Source organism: Dunckerocampus dactyliophorus, chromosome 18, assembly GCF_027744805.1.
Source record: "Dunckerocampus dactyliophorus isolate RoL2022-P2 chromosome 18, RoL_Ddac_1.1, whole genome shotgun sequence".
Taxonomy (NCBI): domain Eukaryota; kingdom Metazoa; phylum Chordata; class Actinopteri; order Syngnathiformes; family Syngnathidae; genus Dunckerocampus; species Dunckerocampus dactyliophorus.
Window position 1 is genome coordinate 1848919 of NC_072836.1, and position 14205 is coordinate 1863123.

The 14205-nt window shown below is 48.6% G+C and overlaps 3 protein-coding genes across 6 annotated transcripts; 2 read left to right on the top strand and 1 right to left on the bottom strand.

The window, feature by feature from the left end:
- Nucleotides 1-944: 944 nt before the first annotated feature.
- LOC129171246 (trypsin-3-like) lies at nucleotides 945-7609 on the bottom strand. 2 transcript variants are annotated; one of them, XM_054759706.1, is made up of 7 exons: nucleotides 7559-7609; nucleotides 4633-4840; nucleotides 3557-3577; nucleotides 3300-3462; nucleotides 2946-3220; nucleotides 2422-2561; nucleotides 945-1683 (listed from the first exon to the last, which is right to left on the bottom strand). In XM_054759706.1, the coding sequence occupies exons 1-7, from the start codon at nucleotides 7592-7594 to the stop codon at nucleotides 1384-1386; spliced, it is 1143 nt and encodes a 380-aa protein (XP_054615681.1). In that variant the 5' UTR covers nucleotides 7595-7609; the 3' UTR covers nucleotides 945-1383. The 2 variants fall into 2 exon arrangements, with proteins under 2 accessions (XP_054615681.1, XP_054615682.1); XM_054759707.1 differs by lacking the exon at nucleotides 7559-7609 and adding an exon at nucleotides 4960-4977.
- mfsd11 (major facilitator superfamily domain containing 11) lies at nucleotides 5455-10816 on the top strand. Its single transcript, XM_054759704.1, has 16 exons — nucleotides 5455-5645; nucleotides 5858-5939; nucleotides 7163-7321; nucleotides 7557-7731; nucleotides 7798-7853; nucleotides 7926-8033; nucleotides 8105-8184; nucleotides 8244-8340; nucleotides 8437-8495; nucleotides 8570-8726; nucleotides 8855-8898; nucleotides 9635-9700; nucleotides 9762-9887; nucleotides 9955-10129; nucleotides 10247-10382; nucleotides 10445-10816. The coding sequence occupies exons 4-16, from the start codon at nucleotides 7636-7638 to the stop codon at nucleotides 10604-10606; spliced, it is 1362 nt and encodes a 453-aa protein (XP_054615679.1). The 5' UTR covers nucleotides 5455-5645; nucleotides 5858-5939; nucleotides 7163-7321; nucleotides 7557-7635; the 3' UTR covers nucleotides 10607-10816.
- Nucleotides 10817-11926: 1110 nt separating this feature from the next.
- LOC129171247 (uncharacterized) lies at nucleotides 11927-13680 on the top strand. 3 transcript variants are annotated; one of them, XM_054759709.1, is made up of 10 exons: nucleotides 11927-12048; nucleotides 12107-12232; nucleotides 12302-12415; nucleotides 12489-12557; nucleotides 12631-12731; nucleotides 12855-12908; nucleotides 12986-13039; nucleotides 13177-13291; nucleotides 13372-13417; nucleotides 13551-13680. In XM_054759709.1, the coding sequence occupies exons 2-10, from the start codon at nucleotides 12137-12139 to the stop codon at nucleotides 13661-13663; spliced, it is 762 nt and encodes a 253-aa protein (XP_054615684.1). In that variant the 5' UTR covers nucleotides 11927-12048; nucleotides 12107-12136; the 3' UTR covers nucleotides 13664-13680. The 3 variants fall into 3 exon arrangements, with proteins under 3 accessions (XP_054615684.1, XP_054615683.1, XP_054615685.1); XM_054759708.1 differs by having other exon boundaries at nucleotides 13177-13417; XM_054759710.1 differs by lacking the exon at nucleotides 13372-13417 and having other exon boundaries at nucleotides 13551-13677.
- Nucleotides 13681-14205: the final 525 nt, after the last annotated feature.

The following is a 14205-nucleotide window of genomic DNA, read 5'->3' on the forward strand; positions in this document are numbered from 1 at the left end:
CATCAAGCGCTGCTCCTCCGCATTGAGAGGAGCCAGATGAGGTGGCTTGGGCATCTGGTCAGAATGCCTCCCTGACGCCTCCTTGGGGAGGTGTTCAGGGCATGTCTGACTGGTAGGTGGCCTCGGGGAAGACCCAGGACACGCTGGAGACACTACAGGTATGACTCTCAATTGAACTGGGAATGCCTCGGGATCCGCTGGGAGGAGCTAGACGAAGTGGCTTAGGCTGCTGCCCCTGCAACCCGACCTTGGTTTAGTGGTAAAAGATGGATAAAAACAGAGGACCCCAGGCAGGGTGGCATGATAGAACGAGTCACCGACTGGTTGATGATTCTGGTGAAAACACCAAACAGTTGGTAAGCAGCGTTCCTCAGATTTACCCGTCTCAATGTGTGCCGCACTCCAGCATGAGGGTGTGTTGCTGTGGACTGGGGAGGTGTGATGGAGCTGGCCCTAGAGCAGGGGTGTCAAACTTGTGCCATGGAGGGCCGAGACACTGCAGGTTGTCTTTCCAGCCGGTCACTAAAGCAGGTGATTTTAATGATCAACACCTTCAGTTTGAGGAAAGGAACTCATCACTTAAATCACCTGCTGGAGATGGTTGGAGAGAAAACCTGCAGCGTCTCGGCCCTCCATGGCACAAGTTTGACACGTGCCATAGAGGATGCACCATGAAGCATCGAGATCTTCTGCCAGTGAAGGGTTGGCCTCCGCTGCGGAGATGGTGCTGGATTTAGTATTTGGTGAAATGCTGGACTCCCTGCCACACCTACCTTGTTCCTTAGACTGGATCAGGACAGAGCCCAATAGTCTTGGTCCTGCTCAGGTCTTGATGGAACCAAGGACAGCTGCTGTGTCTTCCAACTCCTCCTGCTCCAAAACCTCCCAGTTTGTTCTTTGGAATGAAAACTTTGTTTGTGCACATCAGAAGGATATAAAAGGAGTTCCTGATTAAAGACTTTTATTTCATGAGAAATCTCCAGTCATACAAAAGTTCTTTTGAAAGACATTGAATGAGCATACATCAGTGCAAACATCACATGCTTCAATTCAAAGTGCTGACTTCACAGGTAACGTGTTGGACAAACGTGCAAAAAGAAAGGAAACTTTGTCTTTGTGGTCTCCTAAGTACAACGTCAGTGCAAACGTTTGGCACAGAAAAGCAAGAAAAAGCCAACAAGCTCAAAAAGTAAACTCAGCTTTAAAGGATGATTCACCAACACTGGACTGATCACGATTGGATGGAAGATGGAAACATTAGGTGTGGAATTAGTGGATTGGAGGTTTGTGGTAGCAGCTTCCTACTACTGTAAGTAACAGCGCAACCTTGCTGGGACTGGTTGGAATACGTCATGGTGGACGCTAGCAGCCCCCCCCCCATCATCACGACAGCACGAGGACGGTGAGGACGGGCGGCAGAAGAAACAGCATCAGAGGAGCCAGGAGGAACACGCCAGATGTGGGTGGGGATGTGGTGGTGCTGGCCCGGAAGGTGATGAAACCCGGCTGTGGGCCGGTCACACGATCGCTGATCCACGTCTGGTACTGAGACACTCGGGCGTAGACCCCCGGCCTCTCGGCCAGAGCGCATCCTTCTCCAAAACTCACGATGCCGGCTTGGACATGCCTAGTTTCGTTGGAGTCCGTGTCACTCTGGCTCACCATCGGCCCACCCGAGTCGCCCTGCGTGCAGTCAGCAACATTTCAATGAAATAAAGTCCACTTCCTGTAATAGCAGCTTGCTGCCTGCGGGGGTACCAACAAGGAGTTTCTCTATTTCTTACGATCAAAATTAGGGGTGCATGATGATCATCAGGCCGATATGAGGAAATTATGACATCACACCAATAAATCAGATAACATTAAAATAGCTCTGATGACAGAGAATTAAAAAAAAAAAAAAAAAAAAAATCGCTCTAATGAGGCCAGATTACCCGTACTGTACAAGTGAGCCCGGGCCCCTTAAGAGGAGAAGCGGTATAGAAAATGGATGGATGGATGGATGGATGTACAAGTGAGCAAATAGTTAGTACCAAAGTTGTACCAAATGCTCCACAATGAGGAAAAAAAAAAATACACACAAAAAACCTTATCAGCCGCCTGAAACGCCAGCTCTGCGGCGTTTGAAAACTGTGAAAGGTTGGCCAGAGCCCTCCGTGGCGGCACTCCGGCTGCTCGGAGCATGTGTCCAAATATAGTGCACTTTGCTGGGCCACAGCAGGTGGCTCCTCCCTCTCTATACTCTCCTGGTTCTCCTGGTAGTAGTCATGTGGTGGTAGTAATGTCATCATGTTTGATTAGGACAAACCAACAGGTACAGTTGGTCAAATCCTAATTTGTTCCAGTGCTTATTACCTCCAGGTGTGTACAAAGTACACTTAAATCTAAATACATGCATGTGTAATCAAAGTGAAAAGTCACCTGACACGAGTCTCTCCCGCCCTCCATGAGTCCGGCACAGATCATGTTGCTGGTGATGATGCCGTACGCTTCGTTGCAGTCGGCGTTGGACACCACCGGGACCGACACTTCCTGCAGAGTCTGAGGGAAAGGAAGCGGGACTGACAGACAAAAGCGTCCATTTAAAAAGCATTCTCTAGTTTTCACTTTCACTTTTTAGCATCAACATCATCTCCAAGGTTAGACTGTAGTCTGCTGCAAAATCTTGCAGTTTTTTCACTCATAAGAAATCATATCTTTACAATAAAAAGGACAAACTGGGAAGTATCTCCACACTGCAGACATACTGAGCTTGTTGAGCAGGTTGATGAGGTCTCACTCCCACACCAATATCTTTACTGGCAGAAAATATCATACCAATATGACCCCATTTCTCATTTTCATGCTAATATCAGCCATCCCGATTGTCTTATTATTGTGTTATGATTATGTTATGATTGTGTTACGTTGTTGCGTTATGTTGTGTATTGGATGCGTTGCCGTACCACCGGAGGCGATGGTTCCCCATCCAGTGACAATGAAGTCAGTTCCGACGGGGATGTCGCTGTCCTGGGCGGCAAGGCAGATGGGTCTGATGAAGTCAGTGAAGTCGACGGGTTCTGTGAGGCGCACTAAGGCCACGTCATTGTCGTTGTTTACGGGACTGTAGTCTTCGTGGGGGATGACCTCGGCCACCTGACGCTCCACCTCGTTGTCGTTGTTGTTGCCTAGCTGGGACTGGCGGCCCAGATAGATCAGGAGGTTGCTGGTGATCATGGGGCTGTGAGGACACAGAAGGAGGAGGATATCGTTACAACGTGGATGCCAACACGTCGCTGTGTCATTGGCGTGACCTTCACCTGGGGAAGCAGTGGGCGGCACTCAGCACCCATAGGTTGTTGATCAGAGACCCTCCACAGGTGTGGAAGTTGTTTCTGTGTATACTTACTTGCCAGGGCGCCGCCCCCGGGGTGGCGTCCTGCCCGCCCACAATGCGTGAGTTTACCACCGAAACGCCACATTCTATACAGAACACGTTAGCCACGTTAGCATGCCCGCACCCTCACTCCATGTTGACAGCTCAACACTGCGTGTGTGACTCATAAACACATCTCACCATTCAGCTGCCCGCTGCCACCTGCGGGACACAAAAAAGGTAAGAAATGAGGCGTGGTCATGGTGGGCGTAGCTTCTGGCTGATGAGAAATGTCAACATTTGATGAAGCAGGAAGTTGCAGCCTGACCCGTGACTCAGTGATTATTTATGATAAAAGATGACAAACAGGTTGCGCTGGTATGTCATCATCATCATCATCATCATCATTTGATAATCATTTCTTTGAAGACATCCAAGAAAACAAAGTGACAACTTCCTGCTTCCTTTTGGGACACATGTACCCAAGAGAACATCAGATCATGTTTGTCCATCCATCCTTCTATGGCGCTCATCCTCACAAAGGTCATGTTTCAAAGCAAAACCAAAACACCACAATCCTCTTTTAGCAACATTGTTCACATTTACATTCTCTTCTTTTTATGATCAAATAACATTTGTATAAGTGTCATCCTATGATACATATGCTTTTGGTTTTTATGTGTCCAGACTTTAGTTACACTCTGTATTCTATTCTACATGATTTTTATTCTATTTTATTTGATGCTTTTTGTATTGTATTCCATTCACTCTATTTTTATTGTATTTCTTTTTATTTGACACCATTTTTATTCTATTTTATACTAGTCTTCTGCACTATTCACTACTTTTTCTTTTCTTATCTTGCCTGCCTTGCTTTGATTGTTTATTATGACTTTATGATTTTTTTTTGGACTGCTGCTAGAAACATGAACTTATCTTGGAGATTAATAACGTATCTATCTATTCTATTTTAATTTACACTATTTCTATTTTATTCTATTCTACGCTATATGTATTCTATTTTATTTGACACTGTTTCTCTTCTGTTGTATTTTATTTTTTAAAATGTTTTTACTTGATTTTATTTTACAGTATTTCTCTTCTATTTAATTTGAGACTATTTCTATTGTATTGTATTTGAGGAAGTTTCTATTGTATTGTGTGAGATAGTGTGTGTGTGCGCGTGTGCGAGATGAAGGGGTGAGTGAATGAACCAATGGCGTTGCAGCGTTGATGTTAGTCAAACATGTTTTGTTTTTTCATCAAGCACAACTCACCCGGAACCAGCAGAACCAAGAGCAAGAAGGCGCAGCGGCACAAGTCCATGTTGAGCTTGATGAGGAAGTCCAGAGTGCTCCTGCACTCAGTTGTGCTGCTCTTGTAGCGCCACTCTGAGGTCCGAACACGCCCACAGTCGTCACTCGGCAGGTGCAGAAACACACCTCGCAAACACGCCTCACAATAGAACCTGTCACTCAGTAGAACCTGTCACACAAGGTACAGCTAGTATGCGTCTCACTTCTTCATGATGTTTCTGCTGCTCTGAGGTTCTGCTCCATTCATGAGGACAAAACATCCCAGAGGTTCTGCCACGTTCTACTGACCATTGAGGTCTTTGGAGAGGCCAGTTCACATCGGACCTTCTCCAAATCCACCGCACCATCAGACCACACTGAAGTCTGGTTCTGAACCAGGTTCTACAAACTCGTAGTTCTGCCTTAGAAAATAGAAGTGACCATTGGCCGTCCAACACGCTGCCCTTTGTCTAGCCCCGCCCCACACAGACACATTCGTTTCTGACCTCTGACCTCCAGAAAACAAGTTATGCTCTCTTCAGTGTGTGACTGTACACACTCACACACACACACTCCACACTCCAACATGTCCCCTAGCAACAAGCATGACATCAATCATCACGCTGAACTTTGACCTTCACCATACTTAACTGGTGTACCTAATCATGTGTCCCATAGAATGACGTCTTTCCATCAGCGGCAAATAGAAAAATGTACAAAGATAAATCTTTTGTTTGTGGTTGAAAGGAAAATGCAGTCAGACGAGTTTCCAAGTGGAACCAAAAGCTGTTGCGTTTGTGTCGCTGAGTGTGATAGCATCACAATCCCAAACATGTGTCACGTCCATAGAATCCTGAGACTCAACACTTCATCCCCACCACCCCAGTGAGGACAGGCGCTACAGAAAATGGATGGACGAATGGATGGATGCAGGGGCGCCGTAAAAGGGGGGAGGAAAAGTGAGGACAATTCCAAGGGGCAATTCCAGGAAATAGGTAAACAAATTTTGCTATCTGGTTGTGATTTTAAGTGATTTTTTTCCAGTCTGTGTGTCATAGAAATGAACCTGTTAGCTTAATGTCCAGAGTGAAATCAGATAGCATGTTGCGTTAGCCTTCATATCTCACTCCTTTTTAACATTTAATCAGCGCAGGTAAATGTTTAGATTATATTATTAAATCAGTTGTCCCTCTCCCCCATTTACCAGATTTAACAACAGATGAGTCAGCAGCAGCCGTCTCTCCGATTCACAGAGGAGCAATAATACATAATAAATACTAATACATAAGGTAAGCATAAGGTATTAAGTCCAGTCCTGTACAGTCCCATCCTTCCACGACAGGAGATGTGATGTTACACATATCGGTATCGGTTGATATCGGGATTGGAAATTGACAGTTGGACATTATCGGCATATCGGATATTGGCAAAAAAGCCAATATCAGACATCCCAAATAGTAACTCATTTATTGAAATATTTGAAGTATGTCTTCTTGTATGTCGTTGTGACCACTAGATGACGGTGTTGGCAGGAGTACTCGTGCAAGGACTGCGGTGACGTAGCATATCTAGCGTATTCGTTTTAAAATCTATCTCGCTGATGGATGGACAATATCAGGGAATGTTCTTTTTTTTCATTTTTTTCCCATGTCCCCTCGGGAACCTCATAGGTTCTCAACAAATGGTGACGACATGTCTGAATTAGTTCAACAGTAAAACTTTCATAGCTGATTTTAAACGTTTGCCTCAGTTACCATGGTGATACAGTTTCTTTAAACGAGAGCTACCTTCGCTAAACACGCAATTCCGGCTTTCCACTCAACACAGCTTGCTAACCCACTAAACTCGCTTCGCAGAATACCACCTCAGTCGTGTGACAGTTAAAAATATACAGGCAGCAGGAGGGCATGGTCAAAAAACAAATCTACATTTCAAGTGGATGAGCTCGAGCGCCATGGCCGTCGTTGACTTCCAGCATTCATTCTACATGCAGCTTGCAGCTAGCAGCGTTCAGGTCAGCTGACGCAAAGACATCGATAGACGTCGGATCGGGTGGCTTTGTCCACTGCTTCGATACGTCAACGTCGCCGCCATATTAGATGTGTGAGGGCTGCGCTGTAAATGAATACAAGTGAATACAAGAAACAAAAAAAATAAGTTAATTCCTCTCGTTTATACACTGACAAACGCACCAATAAAATTGGGAAACAGTTAGGCACTAAAAGCAATCACAATCACATTGTACAAAAACAAAAAAAATCACATTGTTTTTTATGCCTAACTGTTACTCAAGTATATCAGTGCGTGTGTGAATGCATAAACGAGATGAATTAACTTAATTTCTTTGTAGAAAGGCGCTTTATGAAAGTAAGTATACTTACTTATATTCATTTACTGCCAGCCTTGACCCATCCAATATGGCGGCGAGGTAGACGTACGCTCGGCGTTCGATGCGGCGTCTATCTTTGTCTATGAGCTGTGCTCACATGACTGTGTCTGTCGGTTTGGAAAGGTTCGCTGCGAGGGAACACCGTTGGAGAATCCGGCTGGTTTCGTCATGTTGGATTTTGGATCCACAGGGAGACGATAGACGATCAAGTGCTAGCAGCTAGCCGCGTCCCACACTGACAAACAAGAAGCTCGACCGGGCCGCCGAACCGTCGCCTGCTCGGCAAGTTACTGTTTGAACTTACCTGACGGTGCCATAAATGAATACTTAAAAAAGGCTGTGTTAACTTTAACTTTTGTTTGAAATGCTTAATCGCCTTGACGTTTTAAAGAAAATGTAAGAAATGTAAAACTTCAAAGGGTGTTCGGTAATGACGTCATGAAATTGAAAATTCTTCCACTAAACTTTACACACACACACACTGTCATGAGTACTGAGCTGTGTATTTCTTCTTCAGACCTTCTCAGATGTTCCGGTAGCTTCCCTCCAGGCCATCGCTGTTGTTCCCGTCCAGGAAGTCGTGAGCGTGGTTCAGAATGAATCCGGAGGGGAAGAAGCTGATGAACATCATCATTCTCGGCGTGGGCTTCATGTTGATGTTCACCGCCTTCCAGACGTGTGGCAACATCGAGGTAGGCGGCGCCTGCGGGCTTCTGAACTCGGGCAGTCGATAACGCAGACTCGTCTTCATTCTCCAGCAAACCGTCATCAAGAGCTTCAACAGCACCTCCTTTCACGCCAGCGGATACACCAGGTAAGCCCCGCCCACCCAACATGGCTGGCCGCTGTGTCGGCTCGCCTGTAAAATGTTGACGCCACCCCGCAGCATGGCCATCATCTACGGCGTTTTCTCTGCGTCCAACCTGTTGGCGCCCTCCGTGGTCGCCATCGTGGGACCGCAGCTCGCCATGTTCTTCAGCGGTCTTCTGTACAGGTGAGCCCGCACCAGCCCTGCGACCGCCCACCCCAGCTAACAAGCGTTCTGCCCCTTGTCGTCCTCGGCAGTGGCTATATCGCCATGTTTGTGTACCCGTACACGTGGAGCTTCTACACGGCTTCTGTGCTGGTGGGCATGGCAGCGGCAGGTATGGCGGCCATCTTGGTGCCCCCCAAGGCGACGTTTGACCTTTGCGTGTCTTGGCAGTGTTGTGGACGGCGCAGGGCAACGTGCTCACCATCAACTCTACGGACCAAACCATCGGAAGGAACAGCGGCATTTTTTGGGCTCTGCTGCAGTTCAGGTGTGTGTGTGCGTGCGTGTGTGTGTCACACTAACCCATGACCTCATGACATGACCACAACTGACTAAGTGTGTGTGTGTGTGTGTGTTTGTGCAGCTTGCTGTTTGGAAACCTCTACATCTTCTTAGCCTGGCATGGACACGTGCACATTTCAGGTAGGGGCAGCTTGTGGTGCACGTGTGTGCATGTGCATGTGCGTGTGTGTGTGAGACTGGTGTCGTGCGTGCAGACAAGGACCGCCAGACGGTGTTCATCTCTCTGACGGTCATCAGCCTGGTGGGCTGCTTCCTCTTCTTTCTGATCCGGAAGCCCGACGCGGATGCCGAGGGCGGTCCCGGCGAAGCGTCAGAGGTGCTGCAGGTGGAGTCCAGCGACAGCACGCTCAGGTCCTGAGTCATGACTGTGATGATGATGGTGATAATGTGTCTCCTGCATAATGGAGCATGTCACCATGGCAACCATGGAAGGTCAGGGGAGATGGGGGGCTCTGCTACTTTCCACTTCTTCTTTGCAGGTCGCCAGGCTCGGACCTCTGCTCGCAAGCTGTGGATGCTTTCGGTACGTCCATGGTGTCCCCTAAGTGTGCACACATAACATACAGTATGTCGTAAAAGTGAGTATACCCTCACATTTCTGCAAATGTCTGATGATATCTTTTCATGGGACAACACTGAAGAAATGACACATGTAAAGTAGTCAGTGTACAGCTTGGATAATGGCACACATGTACTGTCAACACACAACCAGGCATGTGTCAACCTCTGGCAACAAAAGTGAGTACACCCCTCGTGAAAATGTCCAAATTGGGCCCAATTAGCATATTTTTCCTCATGGGACTGGTTAGTGTTACAAGGTGTGACTGGGAAGCAGTTGTGTTAAATTAGGTGGTCTCGCGCTTACACACTCTCCTACCGCTCACAGGAAGTTCAACGTGGCACCTCATGGCAAAGAGCTCTCAGAGGATGTGAAAGACAGAATGGTTTTCATTGCATTTATGCTGTTATCCAAGCTGTACACTGACTACTTTACATGTGGGCCTTCCTTCAGCGTTGTCCCATGAAATTATATCAAGTATTTGCACAAGTGTGAGGGGTGTACTCACTTTTGTGAGGAAGTATATATATTAATTATACATTATACAAAACAAGTCTGAGTTAATTGCTAATTAATGCATGAATAAAATAAAAGCCACACCCACCTATAAATCACCACACCACACCCTTTCACATGCATGTACATGCCACACCCTCAGAGGCCCCGCCCCTGTGCTGGTGTTGATGTCTTGTGGTTTCAGTGCAGGCATGCAAGCTGTTGGCCACCAAGGAGATGCTCCTGCTCAGCCTGTCCATCGCCTACACAGGTGCGTGGCTCCTCCCTCCTTTGGGCAAGGTGGCGTGCTGATTGGTTGTTCGTCCTGACAGGTTTGGAGCTCACCTTCTACAGCGGCGTGTACGGCACGTGCATCGGCGCTATGACGCGCTTTGGCCAGGACGCAAAGAGCCTGATCGGAATCTCGGGCATCTGCATCGGCCTGGGGGAGATCTTAGGTGAGCTCGCAGCGCAGCCGTCATCCTTATGATGAACTCTGACCCAGCCAGGTCTCCCACCTGCCAGGAGGGGGCGTGTTCGGGATGCTGGACAAGTGCAACCAGTTTGGGAGGAACCCGGTGGTGCTGCTGGGCCTCATCACTCACTACGTGGCCTTCTACCTCATCTTCCTCAACATCGCCAATGATGCTCCTCTGGCGCCTGAGGCAGGGACGGACCTGCGGGCCTTCATGGAGCCCAGGTGAGGGCGACTCCAGACACACTGTAGCCACTTCATTAAGGACACATGAACATGCAGGAAGCACTGGTTCCTAATAAAGTGGTCTCTTAGCATTTGATTCCTAACCGTGTGTGGCAGTGTGGGCGTGGCATTGCTGTGCAGCTTCCTGTTGGGCGTTGGCGACAGCTGCTTCAACACGCAGCTCCTCAGCATCATCGGCTTCACCTTCAGGGACAACAGCGCTCCCGCCTTCGCCATCTTCAAGTTCATCCAGGTGTGACGAAGTTCTCACAGTTAGTGTGACCATCAGCTCCTCCGCTCATCTTGTCTCCTCAGTCCATCCTGGCGGCGCTGGCCTTCTTCTACAGCAACTTCCTATTGCTGCACTGGCAGCTGCTCATCCTGGTTGTGGTGGGTTTCCTGGGCACGCTCACCTTCTTCACGGCCGAGCGGCTGGCCCAGTCCAACTGGCACGACTCGGACTACGACAGCATCTGATGGCGCAGGGGGCGTGTCTAGAAACAGGAAGTCCACTGGGTCACGTGGAGTATGTCACACGGAGGCATGATGGCAATATTTGTGCACAGGAAGAAGGGAATCTTAGCTGCTCGGAATTATTTTCTATGTTTGATTGTGTCACTTCTGTATGTTGTTGATGCCAAGAAGGGAAACGTTTGTCAGCCAATGAATAAAGATGAAGGAAACACATCTAATACTACACTTTTCTGTGCTACAAATGCAGCTTCCTACGTCCTATGAACGCACCTCCCGTTGCTTAGCAACGCTGGACGCGGCGCATCACACAAACTTAGTTGACTATGTCGGAGGGCGACGTCACCTTTAGTGAGCTGTTGGATTTGTCTCTCGGGACCCCTCGCGCGGGCGTGGTCGACTTTGGCGCGCTGCACCGGCTGCTGCACGCGATTCTGACCCACTTGGGGATCGGTGAGTCCAGCACCGTGCAGCGGGCTCACCTGGACGTTGTGAGCCGGATCCGGGCCTGCGAGGACGGTGTGGTCACGGTGAGAGTTGTCAGCATGTTAAACATGTGTGTCAAAGTGTCCAAAGAAGAAAGGTTCTGATTGGATTTGGCAGGACAATAACCTTTTTTGGATCAGCACCGTCACGCAAGCGCCCTCTGGTGGTCAAAGGTAACACCACGTGAATGTTCGCTGACGCGTGAAGGAAACGTCAACAAATTCAAATATCAGACAGGAAATGAATGCGTGACTACTTTCGCGCCCTCACACGGTGTGACGTGTTACTGCTTAGGGTTGGTTCATTTTACGTGTGTTTGTCACGTACTTTAGGCCATGACGCTCATTCAGGATGTCCAGCAGCAGATGGAGCAGGTGAAACGGAAGGGGGAGGAGCTTCAGGTGAGTTATCATAATTAAAAGAAGTCAGTGAATTCATGCGATTGCTCCACCAGCAAGCTGATGAAAGACATCACTGGAGGATGGGGGGAGTGATTTAAGTTTTACATTATAGAAATAAAAAAAAGGTTTTTCAAAGTGAGAGATGTTTATATAAATCTAGATTGTTTTATTTTACTGTGCAGCCATGGTGGACACGTATCATAGTCATGGTAGTAGCACCTCCTGCAGGACAAACAAGAAGGACGAGGACGCTTGTGTCTCTTCTGTGCAGGGCCGCACCTGTGAGATGTTGGACGGTCTGAGGGACGTCGGCGTGCGGCTGGAAGATCGCGTGGCGGCACTGGAGGCGGGGAAGGTGGACGAGGCTCAGCTGGCGCTCGTCAGAGAGCTCATCGCCAACACGGGTGACGTGGCGCCGTCTCTGAACGACGAGTCCTAGGGGTCTCCGGGCTAATGTTACGCTAACTTGGTGCAGACCAGCGAGACGTCTGCAGACATCTGGACGAGCGCCTGAGGAGCCAGCAGGACGCCATCCGCTCTCTGACCGACCACCGGTACCAGGTGAGCTGCCTCACCAACCCTCCTCGCCTTTTTAACCTCACGTCACCTTTGACCTCAGCTGGACGACCTGCGAGGAGCCTTGGATCACATGATGCCGCCTTTGGCCCCTGACCCCTCCTGCGGCAAGATAAGCGTGGGCAGGAAGTTGAGTCTTCTGTTTGAGCGGCAGCAGCAGGACATGCAGGTGGGTGGGGGGGTGATGACATCACTACAGCAGTGATGACATCACTGAGCGTTGTGTGTGCACATGCAGCACGTGCGCGGCCTGCAGGCATCCATTTTGCAGCTTCAGAGAGACTGTGAGGATCTGCAGAAAGCTGTGGGGCGTCTCCATGACGACAACAAACACAAACACCTTCACATCCTGGTAGGTACCGACATGCGCTATGAGCACATGCACACATCCTGCCACGTAACAAGTAGCTGTGATGTTACCATAGCAACTCCTGAGGAGCCAAGACCAGCTGCAGGACACGAAGGCCGACAAACACTCGCTTCACGCCAAAGTCGTAAGCGCACGCTGACACACGAGCCCTCACCTCACCAGGCTCGGTATGATATGCTGTTATCATGTGACCTCAGTGTCAGCTCGACAAGCTGATCCAAGACCAGTGGAATGACATCCAGGAGAGAATGTCGCTTCCGGAACATTCCCAGCACCGCCACGCCGCTGCTGTCAGGAAGTAAGGAAATCACTCCAGTCACACTTTCACTTCCAGCAAGTGTCACACCCGTCACTCTTGTCACACGCCACTCGTGATTCCAATCACTCCCATGTTGAAACGTACATGGGTGTGTGTGTGCAGACAGCTGTTGTGTCTCTCCTGTGACCCGCCCATCATCACACACCTTCAAGCACCGTGAGTCCTCTGCAACACACATCACGTGCACACTCACATGCTGTCAGTCATCACAGTGTGTTTGTGTGTGTATCCAGTACAAGTGTAGGAGTGTCGCCCAGCAGGACATTGACAGACGTCGCAGACTTCAGGTGAATTTCTCCTTTCTAGAACTAGAGCACATAGACAAATACCTTTTGAAATAATACTATTACCAGTAAAAAAAAAAAAAACTGGGGACATATGACATCTTTGTTGCAGATGAAGTGTGTTACCTTTGTGCCTTCAGGTACCCCAAGGTGTCCCGCAGCTGTGGGGGGGGTCACACAGTGACCTCTGGCTCCCAAAGACGCTTCAGTGTGTGGAGACACCACAGCCACGCAGCAGGGGGCGCCACAGTGCAGGTAACAAGGCCTCCAGTGCAACAGATAGAAACATGCTTATTGTGTGTGTGTGTGTGTGTGTGTGTGTGTGTGTGCGGCAGTCAGAGGCGACAAAGACAATGGCAGCACATGAGGTGCTCAGCAAAGGTGACCACTTCCATCCAAACAGCAAATTAATAAGTACATTGCTTTTGTGCTCATCATGGCTAGCATTGCTAGCGAGCAACATCTATCTAGATTAGCAACTATAAAACATCACTTTCTGTGTGTGTGCGTCCAGCTTCCAGGCCTGCATCTGCTCGGACCCTCACACCTCAGAACTCCCCGGGTCGGACCTTTGGCGCCAAAGTGAATGTAGCCCCGCCTCCAAGTGGCTGCTCCTCCACTTCCTGAGGGAGATGAAGATGAGTAATGCTGTGATGTCAGTATCTCTTAGATGTTTCTACTATTAAACATTTTTAAATCCTCATGGCGATGGCTTCCAGAAGTTGCGCAGAGTCTGTCAAGTGTTTGTGGGCATGTACATCTGTGAGGACAACAAGATGACATTGGACACAAACCACTTCCTGTTTGTCCAGTGTTGCTGTATGTCTCCGTGACAACCACTGACATCAAAACAAGGTCAGCGTGACCACGTGCACTGACCACCTGCTGGTGGCTGGAAATGTTGGTCTCTTGAAAAAAGGAGCTCAACATCATCTGAACACACAAACTACGTGACACACTACACGCCTCTTCCTGCTCTGTTGTGTACTTATGGAAGTATTTCATTTGAGACAAACGAGTGAAATCAAAGTTGTTCCTGTCATGACCTTCAGCAGATAAGCTACACGTGTGTGTGCGCGCTGAAATGGGCCAATCAACATGTCACTGCTGGTTTGTGTAGTGATTCACTGTGCACGCCATGACTCACTACACAAAAACAGTAAAGGCTC